At 39.0% G+C, this 24,141-nt stretch overlaps 1 protein-coding gene across 1 annotated transcript in view; it reads right to left on the bottom strand.

Annotated features, from left to right (window-relative positions):
• LOC146475584 (uncharacterized) overlaps positions 1-20,437 on the bottom strand; it is an 873,425-nt gene extending 852,988 nt beyond the window's left edge. Inside the window, exons 1-5 of the mRNA XM_085116063.1 lie at positions 20,126-20,437; positions 18,012-18,128; positions 12,039-12,110; positions 10,812-10,883; positions 6,769-6,840 (exon numbers count right to left, since the gene is read on the bottom strand). Of these exons, the coding sequence (XP_084972189.1) occupies positions 6,769-6,840; positions 10,812-10,883; positions 12,039-12,110; positions 18,012-18,072 (277 nt within the window). The 5' untranslated portion in view covers positions 18,073-18,128; positions 20,126-20,437. The remainder of the gene's footprint in view (positions 1-6,768; positions 6,841-10,811; positions 10,884-12,038; positions 12,111-18,011; positions 18,129-20,125) is intronic.
• Between the last annotated feature and the right edge of the window lie 3,704 nt (positions 20,438-24,141).

The following is a 24,141-nucleotide window of genomic DNA, read 5'->3' on the forward strand; positions in this document are numbered from 1 at the left end:
TTTAATGAGTAATTTCTTAGATATTGATCAGTTTGTGATAATTCTTTTTCAATGAAACTATTTTTAAATAACCATTATAGAAAGATTAAAGGGAAAAGAAAACTTAGTGAAAGAACATTAAAAAACGTTTTAATTAAAAATGATTACTCTTCGTTCCCGTACATTCCAAAAAACATTCACTACAACTACAATTTTTAGATTAAACTCCGCAAAAATCAGTTCAAAATAAAGGTATGAGTTAATTAGTGTACAGCTTTGTACGGTGTCACTGCTTAATTTAAAGCTTAGCTATGTGATACGTTTTTTTTATACAATCATAAATCAGGAATAGAGCGTTTTACAGAGAAACGCATGTTTTAAAACAGTTCATTAATATTTCACCTAAGGACTACGAGTCAAACATAAGAAAATAATATTTCCTCCTTTTTAACAATTTAGTGCTCTGAACTCCCAATTTTTCTCTCCAAAACAAATTTTCATACTTTGCTGAGTATCTCTACCAAAAAAAATGTTTTGGTTAAATCTTCGCCTTTTAATTCCTCTTAAAGTGCTTCGAACTCCTATTTTTTTTCTGAAATCATTTATCCGCTTACATAACGTTACTGTACTTCAGTTTCAAGTGTAGAAATTGTGGAGTCGTTTGGTTACAAAAATGTGCGAACGTTGTTTCTAGCGCTGTTGTGAACTGTAAGATTGTCGATCACTCGAGGGTCGTTCTGCTATCACGGAAGTATAAATTGCTGGGAAAGCGGTAATTCCGAAGCTGTCTCGCTCTAACCCGTTCTTTACACTCTGAACAGCGATTGGCAGGTTGCTGAGCCGTCGCGCCACTAAATTATAGACCTTACTCGCTCTTTACACCCTGACCACCAATAGCGAGCCACCGAGACTGCGAGCCACTAAATTGTTAACCCTACTCGTTCTTTACACGCGACTGGCGAGCCGCCTCACTGAGTAAAATGCTTCTCGAAATGTATCTCTCTATTGTTTATTTGATTCGAATCTTCATCCTTTGATCCTTAATCCTTTGTGCATGTGTAATTACATACAAAATCGTCGGTTACAAAATACGTCGAGCATATTACTGAAGTCTTCGATGACTCCGAGCACGCCTCTGTCTAACAAAGTCGACCCATCTTTTTCTTCGTTCTTCGCCTCTGGACGCTCATCGCCTTAAGAAGGTATCGTACGGTACGCTTTTCCTTCCTGCAAATTCCTAACCTTACTACAACCTCTGCAACTAACTGCAATCAGAAGTGGAACGTACTATTACTAGTTCGGATGCTCTACCACTGAGCATGAGCTACAGGAGACTCGTGGAGGCTAAAACCATTAAACTAGGTTTATGGGACAAACATCCCACATACTGCTAGGAATGGAATGTTGATAAGTGGCATATGCGCAATGAAAGGAAATGTGATGTCATATTTTTTTAAGCCTGAGAGCATCTGAACTAGTATTCGGAAGGTCTTAGGTCTTACTCCTGATAGGAACACTCGGAATTTCTTTTTCCGAGTTTGCCTGTGTCATTACTGAATAATACATCATACTCATTTGTTTACCAGGCAGTGGTAGAGCATTCGAACTAGTAATTGTAAGGTCTTAGGTTCGACTCCTGATAGGAGCACTCGGAATTTCTTTTTCCGAGTTTGCCTTTGTCACTACTGAACAATACATCATTTTGATTTGTTCACCAGGCTTAAAAAATATTACCACAATATCACGTTTCCTTTCATAACTTCAGAAAAGCACCGAAATTGGGCAAAAACCAAATAGATCCATTAATTAAAGAGACACTGATTTTACCTAGAAACAACAGTTATATTACGAAAAGTTTTTCTTTACTTTGAAAAGGAATTTTCATTTTGTGAAGAAAACTGCCTGTAAAAATTTGGTTGCCATGACAACATCAAAGTCAATGAATACAAACGACCCCATAAAACTTATTTCAGTTAAATTTCGGTAAACGACGTTAAGTTTCATGGGGTTTGTGCAAATATTAAAAAAAAGTTATTTAGGTTCAAAATCGCTGTGGAGGGGATCCCCCCTCCATCTACAGGGTGTTTCAAAAGTTCGTGGACATTTTAAAAAGTCTATACTTCATCCAGATTTCTTATATTTCTCTCTATTTTCTTGCAGATATTAACAAATCTTATTGTTTATCGATTTTCAGAACTTTTGTATGAGTCAGATAAAAAGCCTTGTTGAAATAAATATTTTCCCGCCAAAAGGTGCAAATCTGTGTCGTGTGTGTTTTTGAACTTTCCCGCCATTTTTGTCTGTTTTCAGTAGCGACTACATACTGTAGATTTTCAACGTCTTGATAAAATTTCTAATTATGAACCCTAAAAAAGCAGTGTATTTAAGAGCACAGGCAGCAATTCTACGATCATCTGGAGTATCTGTTCGAGAAACGGCTAAAATACTGCAAAAAAGCAAGAGCTGGGTAGCGAAGTGGTCAAGTTCACAAGAGTTTTACGACAAGCCAAGAAGTGGTCGACCATCAGTCCTTAACAGAACCGCAAAGAAAGTTATAGAAAAAGCAAAGTATAAACGAGGAAATTCTACGAGAAAAATCAGCAAACAACTGAAGAACAAAGGTCTGCCTGGATCTGCACCAACAGTGTGGAGGTATATGTCAAGAAAAGGATGGAAACCTTTGAGACGAAAAAAGCTTCCACTTCTGAGCAACAACCAGAGGAAAGCTCGCTTAGTATTCGCTCGTAAATATCGTAAATTTACAGCAGATGAATGGGAAAATTTTCTCTTTAGCGATGAGTGCCCTAAATACCTTTATCATCTTCCGAACCCTAAAAACGATATAGTATGGGGCTCACAGGAGAGTCAAGTTCCGCCATCGTACCAAGTTAAAGGAAGCGCCAAATGGATGGTTTGGGGTGGCATGACAGGCCGCGGCCTCACTTCCCTACATTTCATCCCGCAAGGACAAACTGTAACGGCAGAGTATTATATCACAAAAATCCTTGAGAAAGAAGTGAAGCCTCTTTTCAGCCGAAGATCTACAACAGAAGAGCCTGTAAAACGAAAGCTTTTCACGAACAATAGCAGTGCGACCTTCGTTCAAGATGGCGCACCAGCTCATACGGCGAAAGCAACACAGCAGTGGTGCAAAAGAAACCTCCCGAATTTTATCCAAAAAGATGAGTGGCCAGCAAATTCACCTGACCTTAACCCTATTGAAAACCTATGGAGCATCATCGACGAAGCTGCATACAGAGATCCGATCCCTAAGACGATGGGAGGACTAAAATCAAGGTTACGGCAAGCCTGGCGAAACATACCGCTAGCAAGCCTAAGGGAGCTGGCTCGTTCCATGCCGCAACGGCTCAAAAACGTTATTCAGAACAATGGGGGGCACTCTGGATATTAATTTTTTTAACAGTGGTCAAAGGAAGCAATGTACATAAAACTGGAAAAGCTTCATTAATATCGGATTCGTAAAACTATCATTTATTTGTATTAAAAAAAGTGTCCACGAACTTTTGAAACACCCTGTACATACGGTTAATGTAACTTTCTAAAATAAACAAGTTAGGTGTGCATAATGTTGTCGTGTTCTCAAAGTAATGTCAGCAACCACTAGACCCATGAACCATAACACTCGGTCGTGAACTAAAATGGTGGTGATTTCAGGCGATTTTCCGTATTTCAACATGGCACAAAATAGCAAATATTTCTCCAAATCAAAAAAAAAAAAAAAAAAAACTTCCGCTGAGATGCCTACCAAATTATGCGGATTTTTGTGGGAGAAAAAATGAAAGAGGACGGGTTTAGGTGCACCTTAATTGAGTGAGCTCAGCATATTGTTAGTATCAAGGAGGTTGCCTGAAGTAGACTTTTTGTAAGTGGAAACTTGCAGGTAAAGAAATATTACACATTACTTCCATGTGTTTTACTTCAGCAAGCCATTCGGAAGCCTCGTTTAACGTTGAATATTGCCAAGAGAATCTGACTTATTGCAACACTCTTTAAATTAATATCCTCTATTCAGATAAGATGTTATCCAAATTTTACCAAAACAAAAAAAATGCATTTACTTGGCTTGCAGAATAAATTTTTAGAAAGTGACAATCGAACGCTGATTGCCGCAACCAAATACAATAAGAAACCAGCTTTGGGAACTTACTTCTCCACCAAGTTTACAAAATTATCCACTTAAAACATTGCGCCGATCAAATCCTTTTGTTCTGTAGACATGAAAGCGCTGAGAGATTAAATTTTCAAAAAATTTATTAACAATGTTTGCTTAGAGAAGAAAAAGTGATGCAGTCGCCTAGTAGTTAATATAGTAAGAAGATAGTGAATGGTGGTGTTTTTGTTGCCGGTGGGCTTGTCCAAGGAGGTGTTGTAGTCTTTCCTGTTAAGGAGTGAGTTATAATCTACGTACATTAATGAAGACCTAGGTGAATCTGTTTATAACTGATTGGTGCATTTTTAAACTGACCGGTAATAGTAAGCTCCCTAATTCTCAATTCCTTAAAGTCGCGCTATTGGTATGGGACAATTGTCACAAGTGTAACGTTAGATTAAAACCTAACTCTGGTAATATATACTTCAAAAACACAAGTCATCCATTACCTGGTGCTTGACTTGGTGTCGGTATGTTTGTGGTCGGGAGGTTTGTCGACGGAGTCAAACTGGCTGTTAAGAATCAATAGAAAAAAGGAAATAAATAGAGACAACTTGTAAGCCAGTTAGTCAAGGTGGTACACTTCAAGGTGGTGTAACAGTAACGGCACTTTTATTGCTCAGTAGAGCCTGCTGAGATCCCCTCCACCTCTATATTTACCTAATGTAACGGTACTGTATTAACAAAAGCTAACTGATCCATGGTTCCTGTCAGAAAATCGCCTGGTATTTAATTGCAGATCGATACACAATTTGAATATTGCAGTTGTTGACAAATACAAACGAATTTTTTATAATCCTCAGAATCAGGAGCAATCAGGGGCGATGACGCAAATTTAGGCTAGTTATTTCGTCTAGGTGTGTCCAAAACTCATCGCGGGCCTCTCAATGACCAGTACATTTTTTTTGTATTTTCTAGTAGTTCCAATTTTTTTCAAAGGAGAACGCCCACTTTCTCATAATGTTTGGAAGATCTCAAAACGTTTGTGAAGTTAGGCTCGATTACCAGCCGCTGTTCACGAAATGAGCCCACGCTCATCCTGGAGGAGACAGCTGGACGTGTCACCTTGGCGTTGTTAATTTCGACTTATGAGAAACGAGCAGACCTGCCTGAATCGGGCAGGCAACATAAATTAGCTTTGAAAGATTTAATTTCTACATAGTGGATGAGGTGGATAGTATACGATCGTGTTATTGAACAGTTTAAGATTGAAGATCTCAAAGCAATCGTTCAAAAAAGTTAGTTAACAAGCAAGATGTATTCTTGTTATATTCAATCGACTGGAAAGGGAAAGTCTCTAATTTTCCAAGCTGCGCCGATGGTTTTTGATGCCGTGAAAAGGTCGAACTTTCAATCCATAGCTGTCGTTTATTTCGCCCTTGATGTCGCTGACACAGGATCAAGTCGAATTTTTGAAATCTACAGAGGTCACTGCCGAATAATCCGAGCCGATAAACTAATTATTAAATGCCACAGTGCTAGCGTGCACAATGGGATAGAGAAGCTAATACAAATGGCTCAGAATGATAAGAATAAAACGCTTGAAGACATGCTTGTAAAACCAAAATGTAAATGTTTTATAAATACAATGTTGTTGTTGTTGTTGTTTGTTGTTGTTGACACAGCGTGAGTCGTGTAGGTCTATCCGCTACGTTTTTGCATGCTGTTCCTGTTCTTTATAATTAGTTGTAAAATTTAACGGGCATCTTTGGTCTCGCGTTTGTTAAATGACAATTTGTCTTGGTTGGCACAAAATTACGTGGTGAAATGTAAGAATCACACCTCATGCCATATTTAAGCAGGTTTGCCGAATCAAAAGTACTCTTGATTTCATTCTTCACTACGCTCGCCTCCTCTGGGCATTTTTAAGAGGTTTTTATGGCAACAAGAATCGTTCGGCGTCGACGCTATTAAGCTGGAAATCCAAAGCATTGGCTACCCTTTTAGCCTTTTGCCTTTTAAACTAGTTCTCTTTCGACGTTTACTGAATTTTCTCTATACCACAAAGCAGACACCCGGAGAGGGTAGAATCCGTAGTCTTCATAGGCGTTTCAACACCTGTCGGGCTAGAAGAAACTATCTCAGTAATCACCCGAAATTTTACTTTCAATCTTCAGAGTTTTGGTCCCTCTCTAATCATTTTTGTTGAGCTAATTTAGCATGGGATTGCCGTCGGATGTCATTTAAGGTGACCAGTTGAGCCGCATAAATTTAATTTTGAATTTACGTCACAGACATGGTCGGCCGCGCACGGGTCCCACCATTTCTTCTTGGGGAGGAAAGAAAAAAAAGAGAAGAAAAAGAAATACAGTCACCTACTAGTCAATTTAGTAGTAAGAAAATATTGAATCGTGTTCTTTGTGTTGTCTTTTGGTTTGTCCAAGGAAGCATTGTAATGTTTCTTCTTAAGAAGTGTGTTTTAAACTACATTAATGGAGAACCTGTTTTTCATCGAAATGGTACATTTTTAAACTGAACTGTAATGGCTGGCTCCCTCAAATCTTCAATTACTCATCGTCACGCAGTTTGTATGTGAAAGTCGTCGACAAATGTAACGTTACAGCTTGAAAACCTAAATCTAGTAATATATACTTCAAAAAATACAAGTCATATATTACCTGTTGCTTGACTCGGTGTCGGGGACGCTGGTCTGTTTGTGGTTGGTGGGTTTGTCCACGGAGTCAAAGTAGCTGTTGAGAATCAATTAAGAAACACAATAAACTGAGACATCTTGTAAATCAGTTTTTCAAGGTGATTTACTTCCAGACTTATTCATGATACCTGCAGAAAACCGCCTGTATTTAATTGCGGATTAACGGCAACTTTCTGAGAATCTGTTGAAGACTTCCAAATATTTGTGACCCGAGGGAGTGACCTACATTTTTGTAGAAATATATTAATATAAATATATGAAACATATATTTGAGCTGCGGGTGAAAGATTAAACAGAAGAAAAATCCTCGCCCTTTTTCGTTTCAAGCCGCTACGTAGCATTGAATACCACTAAAATCAATCCATATTCATCTAGTACCTTGGTTTGGTCGAGCGCTCACCATAAAAGTCCATTATTTTTGACTATGTGCTGATACAAGACTTCCGTGGAGATACATCACTGCTATATGTCACACACTAACGCTATTGCTTGCTTGTGGAACCGCAGCAAAACGTTGAAAAGCTCCCGTTGCAACTTAGGTCCCTGCTGTATGACATCGCTCAAAGAGATCCCCTCGCACTTGGCTGACGCGTCAGAAACAGCGCACGTCTCCGTCGTTGCTTTTTCCGGCCTTATAACAGGAAAGTGTGGTATGTAGCAGGACCCAATTGCTTTTTTCTCTGTTTTTGGGATCTTCATTACCCAACCTTTCTTCTGGTTCCTTAGGAATGCATTTCTCTGTACCGCTCAAGCGTCTCCGGGCTGGCTCATAGCTGTACGGTAACACTGACCGGTCGTCTTTCCAAGGGAAACGTGTTCGATAGCCTCCCTGATCAGTACTATTTACATCCCCGATACATGTCCATCCGAGGGCCGTTAACCATGGAACTGTTTTTCCTGGCTTCCCTCTAACATCCCTCACTGATTGATACCGATGAAAATGCCGACGATTGGGCGTGGTCCAAGGTTAAGTAATTCCTTTTAGATGCTCCCACTTCCTCGCGTATTTAGCCCAGTTGATTACTCCAATGTTCCCTGTAACGCGTTCTGCGATGAAAGCTGCTAACTTACATTTATCTTTCCATCTACGCTTTGAAGTTTTAGTTCGAAGATTTTTGTCTCGAAGCTGTCGGTGTGACCATTTAGAACGTTAACAGTTACTCTACGGTCCTCCCCTTGAAGTCCTAATTCAGCTGCTACATCACTGTTGATGTATGTCTTACTACTAGCGTTGTCTTGTGCCATTTTTGAATACTAGTGTTACTTTACTCAGTGAAACATATTCGCTTCTATTTTTTTTTTCATGTGCATTGCTGTTATGTGCGATCTCTGCGGTAAGACCCGTGTGGACTCCCCTCCGTGGTATCTCTAACTGGAGCTTCTTTTGTTTCATCTCGATGGACTTGTTAGGGCTGACGATTGTAGCTGTCACTCCTATTACCGTTTCTTGCAATCCCCGGCCTCCCCTTTGCTTTACAATGTAGCGCGCCTGTTGTGCGTCCGTTCAAACCACAAAATCGGGACTGTGGGAACTATATTCCGTGGTGGGTCTCTCCTAGGCATCTGTAGCAAAAACGTCGTTGCGCCGCTTTCAGCCACCTTTTTTTCAACGGTTATAACTTAAAACTCGTCGCACTAAATGGGGTGGTTATTTCCAGAGACTCTCCATGTGCGGCGGCTCTTACTAGGCCAGATTTCTCTTCGGGGTACTGGAATTGCCCCATATCTTTCGAAGCGTCTCAGCTAGTACTATCTGGAATTCCGATTCTTGTATAACCCATTGTCGTAATCTTTCAACAAGCTGCTGTTTCTTGTGTTCAAAAATCCATCGATGGTACTTCCTCTGTAGCTTATCATAAACGATCTATTTCCCAAGTCCTAATGTTGGTCAGCCTCTTAAAAGTTAATAACTGCGATGTCTAGGATAACAGCGAACTTATCTATATATTTGACGTTACCGGCACGGATTAGCTTCCAAGTAGAATACGATCTGTCGTCTTCTTCCTCCATACTTTCTAATCTGCTCTTAGCAGCTTCATAAGCAGACGTTGAATGATCCAAATTCTCAATAACCCTTAACCCTTCGCACGATAAGTACTGTCTGAGCTACAGTAGCTTGTGTTTGGGAACCCGAGTTGCTGTGTCGATACGGGCTTGAAAAATACTGGGTGCTGATCCTTTGCTTAGTGGACCCTCTGGCTGTGGTCGGTACCTGATGGTGTTTTCCGAGTCTTCCTGTCGTCTAATTCTGCTTCTAGTCCGAGCTCCTCACTGATCTCTATCTTCAGAGCTAACTGGTTTTCTTTGACGTTTTCCTTGGCGATCTGTTATGCCTTTTTATCATTTCGGGACCGACTCTCAAGCTCTCTTAATTTCTTGAGCAAATTCTTCTTCGACCTCCTTCCTTCTTCGCCCCAATGGCTAGCTCTAAACTAAAAACCCTTAGCTGCTAATCTCTCAGCGCGCTCTCGAGCCTTTCTCTCTTCGACGTGTAAGTCTTCACATCTCTGGGAAGCACAATATACGACACTAGATGATTCGCAGATATTCGCCAAAATATGAGGATTTTTGTAGAAAAAAATTGGGTCGTTAGGAGCACTTTAATTAGGTGAGCTTGGCATGTTGTTAGTATCAGTTGAGGCTGGAATACATAGTTTATGACAATCGGGAACTTTGGAGTAAAGACAAATTACACATTACATGTGTTGTTAGATACACAAGTCATTCGAAAGCCTCGTTTAATGTACATTCGGAAAATCTTATATTAACCTTGTCTAGACTGGGCTTCTTTTATTTTTTGTCTTCTGTGGCTGGGAAGGTCTGGAGGTGGGGGGAAGGTGATTGTCCCCCCTCTATAACAGTGGGAGTATATGACAGTGAGACTTAAAGAATAGATAGTACGTTTAAAGACGTCTCCTTTGAGGTCCACAACGCGAAGTGATGACGTCATTCCATGTGGTAAGAAAGGTCATAATTGCCAAATGGCGGCCATCTTGGATTTCTGGATTCTTAAAAAACCTTCAGGAAAGCCGCGAAATTGAACGAAAAGTAATCAAAACCAAAACACAAACAGCGTTATGAGCTAAACATATTTAAAAATACGGGAAAAAAAGTGTTGTTTCTTCATTTTAAAAAGGATTTTTTCTATTTTCTCAAAAAAAAAATGCCTGTAAAAAATGGTTGCCACGCATCTACGCAAGGCTACGAACACTAACGGCCACATTAAATTTTTTTCTAGATAAATTTCTGAAACAATCCTAAAGTTTAAGATAGTTGGCTCAAATATTTTAAAGACATTTAGGTTGAAAGTCGCCGTGGCAACAATCAGCACTCCCAACCACTCCTCGGACTAGATAGGGGTAAAGTATTTAAGAAAGACTACTTAAATTGGTATCCTCTATATACATGATGTTATCAAAGATGTTACCAAAGTTTCACGAAACAAATGCATGTACTTGGCTAGCAGAATCAATCTTTGGAGAGTGAAAAAGTGCAATAAAACTCTCATCATCGCAACCGAGTTCATTAAGAAACCAGGTTTTGGAGCCTTCCCTCTCCACCAAGTTTAAACCAGTATTGACTTACTACGTTGCTCCGATTAAAATGCTTTGTTCCGCAGACATGAAGGCGTTAGAAAATAAATTAAATTAAAAAAATATTTATATTAACAATATATACTAAGAGAAGAAAAAGAAATACAGTCACCTAGTAGCCAACGCAGTAGCAGTAAGATAATGAATGGTGGTCTTTGTGTTGTCGGTGGGTTTGTCTAAGCAGGCATTATAATGTTTAAGAAGTGTGTTATAAAATGCATTAATGGAGACCTAGGTAAACCTGCTTTTCACTGAATTGGTCCATTTTAAACTAACCGGTGATGTTAAGCTCCCTTAAATCTTCAATTCCTCACCGTCGCGCAATTTTGTATCCTAAAGTTGTCGACAAGTGTTTCGTTAGATTGTAAACCTTATTCCAGTAATATATACTTCAGACATACAAGTCACATATTACCTGTTGCTCTACTCGGTGTCGGGGACACTGCTCCGTTTGTGGTTGGTGTGGTTGTCCACGGAGTCACATTGGCTATTAAGAATCAAATTGGAAAAGAAATAAATAGAGAAATCTTGTAAACCAGTTTGTCAAGGTAGTGCAGTTGCAAACTTATCCGGGATGCTTGTCAGAAAACCGCCTGGTATTTGATTGCGAATCGACGGGGAATTTAAATGTGGCAGTTTTTGACAAGTACAAACAGATGTTCTATAATCCTCAGTATCGGGGGCAATCAGGGGCGATCAGTCAAATATTGGTTAGGTATTTTCTCTACATGTATCTAAATGTCATAGAGGGCCTCTCAATAACCGGCACATGTTTATTATATTTTCAAGTAGTTCCATTTATTTTAAAAGAAGAACGCTCACTTTCTGAGAATCTGTTAAAGTTCTCCAAACATTTGTGAGCTTAGGATCGATTACTAGCTGCTGTTCGCGAAATGAGTGCACGCTCATCCCCGAAGAGACAGTTGGACGCGTCACCTTGGCATTGTTAATTGCAACCAATGATAATCTTGTTTGCCTTAATCGACCAGGCAACTTAAGTTACATAAATTAGCTGCAACGGGGATATGGTGGATTAAGTGGATAGTATGCGATCGTGTTATTGAGAAGTTTAAGATTCAAAATCTTAACGCTGTGCAACGGGAATGGTTGAAAAAGTTGGCTAAACATGTAAGATGTATTCGTTATATTATTTTACCGACACGATTGGGGAAGTCTTTAATTTTCCAAGCTGCACCAATGGTTTTTGATGTCGTGAAACGGTAGAACTTACAATCCATAGCTGTCGTAATTTCGCCTTTGATGTCGCTGACAAAGGATCAAGTTGAATTTTCTAAACCTACAAGGGTCACCGACGAAAATCCAAGCCAATAAACCAATTAGCAAATGCCACAGCGCATGCGTACAAAATGGAATAGAGAAGCTAATTCAAATGGCTCATAATGATAAGAAAATCTCTTTTAGCATATTAATAGAAACTACATTAATGGAGAAATTGTTTTTAATCGAAATGGTACTTTTTTAAAACTGAACTGTAATGGCTTGCTCTCTTAAAAGTCCTTAAAATTTCAAATTATTCATCGTCGCTCAGTTTCCATGTGAAAGTTGTCGGCAAATGTAATATTACATTTTGAAAACCGAAATTTAGTAATATATACTTCAAAAAATACAAGTCATATATTACCTGTTGCCGGAATCGGTTTCTGAGACGCTAATCTGTTTGTGGTTGGTGGGTTTGTCCGTGGAGTCAAAGTAGCTGTTAAGAATCAATAAAGAAACACAATAAATAGAGGCATCTTGTAAACAAGTTTTTCAAGGTGGTGTGCTTGCAAACTTATCCATGATACCTGTCAGAAAACTACCTGTATTTAATTATGGATCAACGGCACCTTTAAGAGAATCTGTTGAAGACTTCCAAACATTTGTGACCCGAGGGAGCGACCAACATTTTTCTAGAAAAATATTAATATAAATACATAAAACACATATTTGAACTGCGGATGGAAGATGAAACAGAAGAAAGATCTTCGCAGTTTAAGCCGCTGCGTAGCATTGTTTTTGATAGCTAACACAGTTGTCCCTCTATTGCTGCAGTCTGCTTGTAGGCGTGCTTGTTTCCTGACCTCTTTCGTTGCTGTTTCATGATATGATCTACTGCCCATTCATATTTTTTCCTCTCCAAATACAAAGGTCCTTCCCACCATGTGTCCTTACTCGCTAACTCCTCTACTGATAAGCCTCTTGTTAGACGATCAGCTGAGTTCTCTTCAGTTAACAATATCTTTACTGTTGCGGAATTGTGTGAGACTTTACTTCTCCAATTCTGCTTCCAACAAATGGCTTATATGTCCTACTTCGGACATGTATCTAAAATAACACTTTCATGATATCCGACCAAAACGTGATTTTGCGAGTTGCAATCTTCAATGCTTTCCATATCGATAAACTTGTCTTAATCCTAGAATTGCGCCCATCTGCTCTAAACGAGGGATTCGTGTGGCTGTAAGGGGTGGAACTCTTAACTTGGAAGCCACTAGGTGGACCGAAAAAAGTTCTACCACTGTGCTCATATTTTTAATACACTACCGCTCCATACACACTTGATGAGGAATCTACGATTGTCTAAACGGGCTCGCGGACTTTAAATTCCTGTCCACCGGCTGAAAACAGCGCGATCTTAATTTTCACTAAATGCTTTGGTTCATTGTTGAACCACCACCTAGCCTTCTTTTCCTGTTACAACTGAAGCGACTCCTCACTAGTCGATGCCCGTGGTCCAGATTTCTTGAAACAAAGCCTTTGCTCGAAAGGTATATGGCGTCCAAAATCCCAATGGTTCGAAAAATGTGGTTATTCTTCTCAGGAAACTGCGCTTTATTAGTTCTTACATTTGTACACATCTCGAGGTGGATGCAATCGGAAGATGAACATGTTTTTGCTCTCTAGCCATAGTACTCCAAGTGTCTTAACAGAGGGCAGCTCCCCCATTATCTAGATCTACTCTCCGCTGCTGGTATCTCCCACAACAATTCTTCTGAATTAGACAGCCATTTACGTGCGTGAATAGCAGCATTCTTCCACAGCGTCGAAAGTATATTATACAAGTCTATGGCTGTCTTATCGTCTGGAACTGAATTCATGCTATCGTACATATATGTTGAGAGATGGTTAGAGATAATATTGCCAGAGATAGTATTGTCACAGTAACCAGTGGAAAATTTTATTGATACTTCTTCGCATGTTCTTGTACGACGAACTGTGGTTGAAGTTGCGACGAATTTATTCCGAACGCCACTCATTTAAAAATTCATATTCATCTGGTACCTTGGTTTGGTCGAGCAATCTCCATAAAGGTCCATTATACCGGCTATCTTCTGGTTTAAGACTTGTGCGGAGATACATCTCTGCTATGCCACAGACTAACTCTATTAGTTGCCCGGGAACCGTATCAAACGCTGAAAAGCTCTCGCTGCAACCTAGGTCCCTGGTGTATGACATCGCTCAAGGAGATCCCCTCGCACTGGGATGCCGCGTCAGACACAATGCTCGTCGTCGTCGTTGCTTTGTCCGGCGGAAGGTATAAAGACTCAAGGGGCTTTTTCTTTTTTTTGGGGATCTTCCTTACGCAACCTTTCTTCTAGCTCTTTAAGAATTCGTTTCTCTGTACTTCTCAACCGTCTCAGGGCTGTCTCGTAGTTGTCTGGTCACACGGACTGGTCGTCTTTCCAAAGCAATCCGACTTCGAACCGCCTGCTCTCAAATTTGATTGATCGCTTAAGTCCTCGAGTGCGGTATTTCTCATTTGAAGTCTCAATGCTGTGACTAAGCACCTCCATCTCCAAGAACGTTTGGAGTTTGCAATCTAGTTGCTGCTCTTATCGTCAGCACGTATAAAATAAGTGTGAGCCAAACTTGTTCGATAGCCTCCCTGATGAGTTATATTTGCATCACCGATACAAGTCTATCGGAAGGTCGTTAGCCGTGCAACTGTTTTTACTGGCTTTCCTCCAACATCCCTCTCTGGTTGATACTCACGAAAACGTCGATGATTGGGCGTGCTCCAAGGTAAAGTAAAACCTTTAAGATACTCCCACTTCGTCGCGTATTTTGCCCAGTTGATTACTCCAATGTTCCCTGAAACGCGTTCTGCAGTGAAAGCTGCTATATTTACATACATCTTTCCATCTAAGCTTTCAAGATTTAGCTCGAGGATTCTTGTCTCGAGGCTGTCGGTGTGACCATTTAGAACTTTAGCAATTACTCCACGGTTCTACCCTTGAAGTTCTAATTAAACTGTTGATGTACGTCTTACCACTGGCGTCGTCCAGTAGCGCATTGACGACCACTCGTCTTGCGCCATTTTTGATTACTGCTGTTGCTTACCTCAGTGCGACATATTCACCTTTAGTTTCTTTCATGTGCATTGCTGTCGTGTGCGATCTCTCCGGTAAGACCTGTGTGGACTCCGCCTCCGTGGTATCTCTAACTGGAGCTACTCTAGTTTCATCACGATGGACGGTTTGGGGCTGACGATTGTAGCTCTCACTTATATTGCCCTTTCTTGCAATCTCCGGCCTCTCCTTTCTTTTCAATGTAAAACGCCCTGTTGTGCGTCCCTTCAAACCACAAAATCGTGACTGTGGGAACGATATTCCGTGATGGGCCTCTCCAAGGGATCTATAGCAAAAACGTTGTTGCGCTGTTTTCCGTCACCTGTTTTCAACGGCTATATCTTAAAACTCGTTTTACCAAATGGGGTGGTTGTTTCTCCAGACTCTGAATGTACGGCGGCTCTTGCTAGGCCACTGGTGTGGAGTACCTGCAAGTGATCTGGTCTGGCCAAGAAAACGTTTGATTTCTCCTCGGGTACTGGAATTGCTCCATATCCCTCGAAGCGTCTCAGGTGGTACTGTCTGGAAATCTGCTTTTTGTATAACCCATTCTTGTAATCTCTCTACGCACTGTCGTTCAAAAATCCATCAATGGTACTGTGCTAGTATTGACTCTGCCATCTTCCTCTGTTGCTAATCATATAGTGATCCATTGCCCAACTCCTCATGTCGGCCAGCCTCTTTAAGGTTGATAACTGCGATGTCTAGGATATCAGCGAACCTCTCTATATCTTAGGCGTTACCGATCGGATTGGCTTAAGATCCCCAAGTTCCTCCAAATAGAATGCGATCTGTCCTCTTCCTCCTCCATACTTTCTAATCGGCTCTTAGTAGCTTCGTAAGCAAAGGTTTAATGATCCAAATTCTCAATAACCCTTAACGCTTCGCCCGATAAGTACTGTCTGAGCTACTGTAGCTTGTGTTCGGGAGCTGCAGTTGCTGTGTCGATACGGGCTTGAAAAAAAAAAATGGGCGCTGATGCTTTGCTTAGTGGACCCTCTGGCTGTGGTCGGTGCCTGACAGTGTTTTCCGAGTCTTCTCGTCGTCTAATTCTTCTTCTAGGCCGAGCTCCTCGCTGATCTTTGTCTCCAGAGCTGACTGATTTTCTTTGACGTTAACCGTGGCGATATCATTGGGATTCGAGTCTCCAGGTTTCCTCTTTCCGTTTCAATTGCTAGTACTTCACTGAGAAAAATAGCTTAGCTTCTAATCTCCCGGCGCGCTCTCGAGCCTTTCGCTCTTCGACTTGTAAGTCTTCAAATCTCTGAAAAGCACAATATTCGACACTAGATGATTCGTTTCGTCCACGTTCCTGTGATTCCGTTTCCACATTGTGAGCTTGGCTGAATTCTTTCTCAATTATTTTCATTTCTTGGGTTGATTTCTTGACGTTGGTGATGCCGTTTCTTTGTACGTATTTATCCGATAACAAGTCATGTCTGCCACCACGCGGTCTAAAAATTCATCCGGTCGCTCTCTTGCTTCACGCACTTGTCGAAGGCTTGGTAAATCCCATTAAGTAGTTGCAGGAGCTTGTGCCTAGCTTGAGTAAATGCTGCTTTGCTTCTCGATTTCGACTGTTTTAGAATCTCTCTGGAATTGTCCAGTACACAGCTGTACTTTTCGCCTCCTTTGTCGTTTTGCTCGTTCCTTCATCTATGTTTTTTTTTCCTTCATCATGTTGACTCAGTTCTGTTATGAATCTTCGCTCAGCTACTAAATGTTTTCCAGATAACCGTACGATCCTTTTCACTTTTCATGCTTTATTACCACGATCCTTTGATTACAAGGTTTTTTTCCGATCCGCCATTAAGCTCTAACTTTTCACTATAATTACATGATGAAAATAACTGCGAACAATATAACGACAGTAATAACGACAGCAAAACTGTTTCGTTGTCTTTTCTTATAGTGTTCCACAAAGCTAGTTTCGAAAAGATTACGTAATCCTATTACGTTCCGAGTTTTGAGATGACAATAGGTAATTTTAGATCTTAACGTCGACGTCACTCACGGACTTTTCTGAAAATTTAAAAACTTTCTCGAAAATTCCTGAAGGCCTTTCCAGATTTTCTCTATGTCACTTGCTATTTTATGTTAATTTAGCGGCCTTGACATAGTTCTGTTTAATACTTAAAGTCTTTGGAACACAAAGTTTTGCGTAGTTTCCTAATTTATCATCTCCATTTATAAATAATCAGTTTGCAAATGTTTTCGAAATGTATTGTTTCATTTAAGAATTATTGATTATTGATTATTTATTATTTATTTTTTATTTTTTACATATACAATTTGTTAGGCGCCTTTGATCATATACACAGGCTAATTTGCGCCATACAAATATTAATTATTTAATTAATTAATTATTAATTAATTATTAATTGAAGGCCGAAATCTTTTCAAAAATGTTTATTACCTACGCCACCGCGCGATCGGCTAAAAATGACGAGTTTTACGGGTTGTAATGAAATCAAAATTTTGCGACCTTCATAATTGTTTTTGATATCGTCCGTTACTGTTACTGTCCGTTAACTGTCATACCTTTCTAACTTAAAATATTTTGAGGGAGACGGAAAAAAGACCAGTCTAGAGGGGGTTTTGCCTTTGTAAAACTAGATCCTGAAGAAAATCTATGATTCCCAGTTTTTCATGACTACATAATAATTCAATCCACCGATAATAAATCTTGCAAAAACTTGACTTCGCGTTTGGTCAATAACCCTTATATATTTCCTTGTTGTTTTTAACAAAACAACTACAACCCTTGTACTTTTTGGATTATAAGATTATCATCAAAGGAGTGCAATAAAAGCATAACACCAAATCTTCCCAGACACAGCAATGTGATCAACCATTTGTCATCGATATAATGTCTTATCAATAATCATATTACATCACATCATACTACTTGACATCTTATGACACAAAGTCGTTTGCCGTTGAGGACTTAGCCAGTCTTTTAATTTATCGGATTGGCTTTGTCAAAACAATTATTAAGGGACACAACCCCCCTTGCGTGGTTTTTATCTTGTAAAGTTTCTTCGTTCGGTTATTTAGTGTGACAGTGTTGCTCAAAGGTCAGCTGCGGTCTCTCTTTCCTAGCTTTACCCATCCTTCTCTCCCTGGGTTTCATTTTTTTGTACTATCCGCAGTAGTTCAAAAAATCTGCATATTCTCTGTGTTTACTAATTTACTTACAATAATTTAATGGTAATATCATGTATGCTCTAATTTTATCCCATGAGAAAAATCGGCTTGACACTTACCTCCTCTTATCCACAGTAAGGAAACGTGTAAAATAAGGGCTTTAAGAAACCATTCGTCCATCCTTGATAAACACTGATTATCACAACATTGGTATTACTTGGCAAAGAAAGGAAAACCTGCAAAGAAGAACAGGCAAATACCCTAAGAACGGTGCCTACTAATAAAAAAAAATGTATTTTTGTGCGGTTTATGACTATGCGGGGACAGCAGATCCTAGCAAGGGTTTTTGAAATCCAAAAATTAAATTGGGTGTAACCACGCAATTTTTAGAGATAATTAAGCAACAGTTATTCTAAAAGACAGTAAAATACAAGGTAATGTATGGCATTTTTATCCAATTTGGAGCTTTGTTTTCCTGAAAAATGTATAGTTTCCCCATAGTTTTTTTTTGTAGACGGTTATATAAGTAAACTACAATTACAAGTAGCTGTCATTACTGCGATAAAGATCTTGCATCATTAATTAGACGGAAATATTAAATGAAATCGTGTTTTTTGGCAAAGAAAACATTTTGTTTCCTTTTCTAGTATCAGTGTCTAATATTAACCCTTTGACCCCTGAAGACGCCTATAGGCGCGCTTTCATATATGGTGTACATTTTGCTCTAAAAAAAGGGGCCAAAGGCACTTTCTAGGCCCCAGGCCTCCTCTACTATTGCAAGAAACAACGTGATTCAACATGGCGTCTATTTTAGCTAGATTTCACTAGTTTTCATGGGGAAATTTTCAAGTTTTTTCGAAGCATTGTTTACAGATGCCATCTGGTGATTTAAAAATGGCATCCCTCTACTCAGACATGGAGGAAATTCATCGAATTGTGATGGAAAGACCCGACATTAGCAATGTTTCGTAGGAGTACAGTTTCGAGTACGAAACGCCGATTATTCTTCCCCAGAAGAGACCGAAAATGCGAATATTGTTGAAGCATCAAGAGAGCAACATCTCATGCAAGTGCAAATCGTGATGGACAAATATCGAGATGGAAACCAGCTTGGCAACAACGCTGTAGAAATGAAGGGAAGACTCTAAACCTGAATCAGAGCGGTTTGGATTTTTTATACAATACGGACTAACCACAATTTTCAGGCTCCAACCATGGACCGACTCATGCCTTTGAGGTCGATATCAGTCCGGCTATATTTTTTGACAAGCTGTTTTCAGGTGAAGTGTGATCCAAGAATGAAAACGATTGCTGATTGTTGTAGCTTATATAGTATTCAAGTGATATACTGATAGTTGAACATCAGTAGCTTGCATGGAGGGTAATAAACTTGGACCCATGACAGCAAATGTGATATTTCTTCTTTTTTGGCGGACATTTTGAATGACTAACCAGAGTAGTTGATAATTAACAACATAATGTTTACATTTTCAAAATGCTCAGCTCATCTACTTTCTAGAAATATATGGTTATGTATGGTTTGGATGAAAACTTAAGCTTTTGTTAGCCATTTTCTCTGTCCATGTCAATTTTTAGCAAAACTTAGTAAAAAATTCAGGGGTCAAAGGGTTAATACGAAATGTCTATTATAAAATTTCCAATATGTCAATGAGCAGATTCAAAACATTCTCCCTCGGCCTCCCTCTGATAAGATACTCTGATATTTTAATATTACACCTCGTGTTATGATAAGTCAATGACTAAATGTGTGGGAAATTATCCTCGCTTAACCTTTTTTCTTCTTGTTTTTCTGGTACTGAGCAGCCATGTATTCTATTTCGTCATCATTTAGTGTAGGGATCCCATGAGATTGCACAATCCAATCCCAGAAATCAATGCGAAAAGAAGCAAAGGTAACATCCTTGTCATTGCGACTAAAAGTCCACTGGACTTATTCTTTGCGATTACACGGTCACAATAGGCTGCAATCAGTCATGACCGAAGCACATGGCGGCAATGGCGGCACGAAAGTTGTCGACCAGTTGCTCATCGACATCTCCACTGGAGATTCTTCTGTCGTGGGCTCACAGAGTTCCGCACGGGACAACATACAAACTAAAGACAGCGGAAAATCCGTTTCTCGAAAGAAGTCAACAGGGATATTTTGTTTGTTACTAGAAATCCTCAATTCAGTATTTAAACTCGGCCGTCAATAGCTGATTTCAAAACGTACCTTTGCTAGAATAGACACCCTTTGTGTAGCTTCGAACAATCCAAAATACAGAATGTGTTTAACCCGTAGCTAACAGTTCGCTTATGGTTAAGACACCGGAACACTAATGCTTCTTTTACTTGCAAATTAAGGCTGCACCTGCATTTCACAGGTAACTCCTTTCACTTGCTCCAATTGGTTTCTTCGTTAATTCGCTCTAATTGCTTTCATATAGAGCCTTACAGTTTGCTTATGGTTAACACACAGAGACAGTCAGGCGTCTTTAACTGACAAATAATAATGGCTACAACTGCATCTTGCCACCAAGGAGTAGCGCGCTTCTGGAAACTCTTGCCAAATTTCAGACCTAAATTTTTCCTAACCTATTTCAGACACGACCTTCTTGTCGATTGCATACCGTCCAAATTCTCCAAATGATCATGGTAATCCGCTACAAACATACAAGAAGCTAAATTGGTTCAACGACCGATATGAATATGTCAAACATGTCAGCAGGACTTTGCTAGGGCCTTCAACTCCATTTTACTCGTGACAACTAAAATCAATTCCAGACCAGCCTCACCCTATTCAGCCAAATGTGGTCAGATTCTATGCTCTTCTTCAAACTAAGGAGGCTGCCGCGGTCAAAACCGCCCTTAAAGTTAAACAAGACTTATCCTTGTTAATCACCAATTTATAGAAGACGTTGCTATTTTTTGCGTCATGCATGGAAAGTTTTAATATCTTTTTTTTCCTACTCACCATGAGGGCTCGTTTTTCTAATACGTATTACGTATTAGCAGTTAATTTTAATACAAAAGCGCTGACTCGGAGATTTTAAGCTTAAAGGATTGTTAAACATGACGATTTCTGAGAGACGTTTCTTGCCATTATGGAATATTAAAAAAAAGCAATATTACGAAGGAAAGAAGCCAGTTGAGCTGGGGGGGGGGGGGGTAGGGGGAGGGGAGGACTTCAAAATTCGACTCTCCTACATAAGCTATAGGAGTGATTTTGCTATAAGTGTGTTTAGCCAAAGTGTATGGATATTTAGCTTTTTAGGTCTAGATGGCTACAGGAATTGTCGTGTTTTGGACAACATTTCGGTCATTTGATATCAATAACTCAGCGCTTCTATATTAAAATTCTTAATGCGTTCGTAATGAAAAAGGACCGCACGTGGCGAATTAGAAAGAAGATATTAAAACTTTCCATATATGGTGCAAAGGATAACAATGGCCACGTTAAATTTGTTATAAAAAGTAATACTCTTATTAAATTTTATAGTGCCTTTTTCCTCCAGTTGAAGAATTAGATTTTGATGCAGGTCGTCAAAATAGTTCAGTTGATTTTATTTTACATTTTTATTAAAGGTGTCTTCAAACCGTAAGCATGATGCTCTCTGAAAAGAAATAATTAGCATCGTTTTTTATTTGACACAAAATGTCCAACAATATTCCCTATATGTCAACAAGCAGATGCTAGGCAAATATATTCTCTCTCAAACTTGTTTTCCTTTTATAGTGCTATCTTTTTCCGTTAAAATCTCTAAACCATAAACGAGACAAGAATCTTAAAGGAAATCATTTTGCTCTTTGGTAAAGAAAACAGTTTTTCCCTTTTCTGAATGTTAGTTTTAAATTTGGATACAAAATGTCAGTTAATATTCCCAATATGCCAATGATCAGCAGCAAGCTAAATTATTCACCCTGAACCTTGCTTTCATTTTGTAGAAGGCTATACAAGTTAACTACAATTACAAGTAGATGTCTTTTTTCGATAAAGATCTTGCATCATTAATAAGACGGAAATCTTAAACGAAATCGTGTTTTGTTTTGGCAAAGAAAACATTTTTCCTTTTCTAGTATCAGTTTCTAGTTTGAATACGAAATGTCTTTTATAATATTTCCAATATGTCAATGAGCAGATTCAAATCATTCTCCCTCAGCCTTTTTGTTTTTCTTGCCTTTAAGTATACTCTGATAAGGTGCTCTGATATTTTAACATCACACCTCGTGTTATGTTACTCTCAATAAGTCAATGGCGAAATGAGTGGGAAATTATTCTCGCTGAACCTTTTTTTCTTCTTTTTTTTTGGTACTGAACCGCCATGACTTTTACCGTACATACATTAACATTTCTCTTGTTACTGGAAACCCTCAATTCATTGTTTAAACTCGGCCGTCAATAACGGATTTCAAAACGTACCTTTGCTAGAATGGTCACCTTTTGTGAAGCTTCGAACAATCCAAAATACAGAATGTGTTTAACCCGTAGCTAACAGTTCGCTTATGGTTAAGACACCGGAACACTAATGCTTCTTTTACTTGCAAATTAAGGCTGCACCTGCATTTTGCATGTAACTCCTTTCACTTGCTGCAATTGGTTGCTTCGATAATTCGCCCTAATTGATTTCACATAGAGCCTTACAGTTTGCTTATGGTTAAGACACAGAGACAGTAAAGCGTCTTTTACTGACAAATAATAATGGCTACAACTGCGTCTTGCCACCGGGGGTATCGCGCTTCTTAAAACTCTTGCCTAATTTCAGATCAAAATTTTTTTTCCTAAACTATTTTAGACACAGCCATCCTGTCGATTGCATACCATCGAAATTCTCCAAATGATCATGTTAACCCGCTACAAACATACGAGAAGCCAAATTGGTTCAGCAACCGATATGAATATGTCGAACATGTGAGTAGGACTTCGCTAGGGCTTTCATCTCCATTTTACTCGTGACAACTATAACCAATTCCAGACCAGGCTCACCCTATTCAGCTAAAAGTGATCAAAATCTATGTTCTTCACAAATCTAAACAAGACGTTCTTTTGTGCGCCATGCATGGAAAGTTTTAATATATTTTTTTTCCAACTCACCATGAGGGCTCGTTTTTCATTACGAACGTATATTACGTATTAGCATTTAATTTTAATATAAAAGCGCTGACTCCGAGACATTAAGCTTAAAAGATTGTCAAACACGACGATTTCTGAGAGACGTGTCTTCCCATTATGAAATATCAAAAAAGCAATATTACGAAGGAAGCTAGCCAGTTGATCTAGGGGGAGGGGTAGGACTTCAAAATTCGACTCTCCTACATAAGCTATAGGAGCGTTTTTGCTATAAGTGTGTTTAGCCAAATGGTATGAATATTTAGCTTTTTAGGTCTAGATGGCCGCAGGACTTGTCGTGGTTTGGACAACATTTCGGTCATTTGATCTCAATAACTCAGCCCTTGTATATTAAAATTTTTAATGGGTTCGTAATTAAAAAGGACCACACGTCGCGAATTAGAAAGAAGATATTAAAACTTTCCATGTATGGTACAAAGGATGACAATGGCCGCGTTAAATTTGTGATAAAAAATAATACTCTTATGAAATTTTATAGTTCCTTTTCCTGCAGTTGAAGATACTTCCACAAAGGCTTAGCTTTTTGTTCAAGTCGTCAAAATAGTTTTAGCTATTTATTAATTTAAAAAATGACTTTATCCCACAATTTTATGAAAGACGTATTCAGACCGTAAGCATGATTCTCTCTGAAAAGAAATAATTGGCATCGTTTTTAATTTTACAAAAAATGTCCAATAATTTTCCCTATATGTTATCGAGCACATGCTACGCAAATTATATTCTCCCTCAAACTTGGTTTCCTTTTATAGTGCTCAGTCTTTTTCTATTAAAAACTCTACACCATAAATGATACGAGAATCTTAAACGAAATCATGTCGCTCTTTGAAAAAGAAAACAGTTTTTTCCTTTTCTGTATATCAGTTTCAAATTTGGATACAAAATGTCAGTTAATATTCACGATATGCCAATAATCAACAGCAAGCTAAATTATTCACCTTAAACCTTTCTTTTCTTTAGTACCGAAGGTTATACAAGTAAACTACAATTGCAAGGGGCTGTCCTTTCTGCGATAAAAATCTTGCATCATTAATAAGACGGAAATCTTAAATGAAATCGTGTTTATTGGCAAAGAAACATTTTTCCTTTTCTAGTATCAGTTTCTAATTTGAATACGAAGTGTC

Source organism: Pavona decussata, unplaced genomic scaffold (genome assembly GCF_977016875.1).
Source record: "Pavona decussata unplaced genomic scaffold, jaPavDecu1.1 SCAFFOLD_84, whole genome shotgun sequence".
NCBI classification, from domain to species: Eukaryota; Metazoa; Cnidaria; class Anthozoa; order Scleractinia; family Agariciidae; genus Pavona; species Pavona decussata.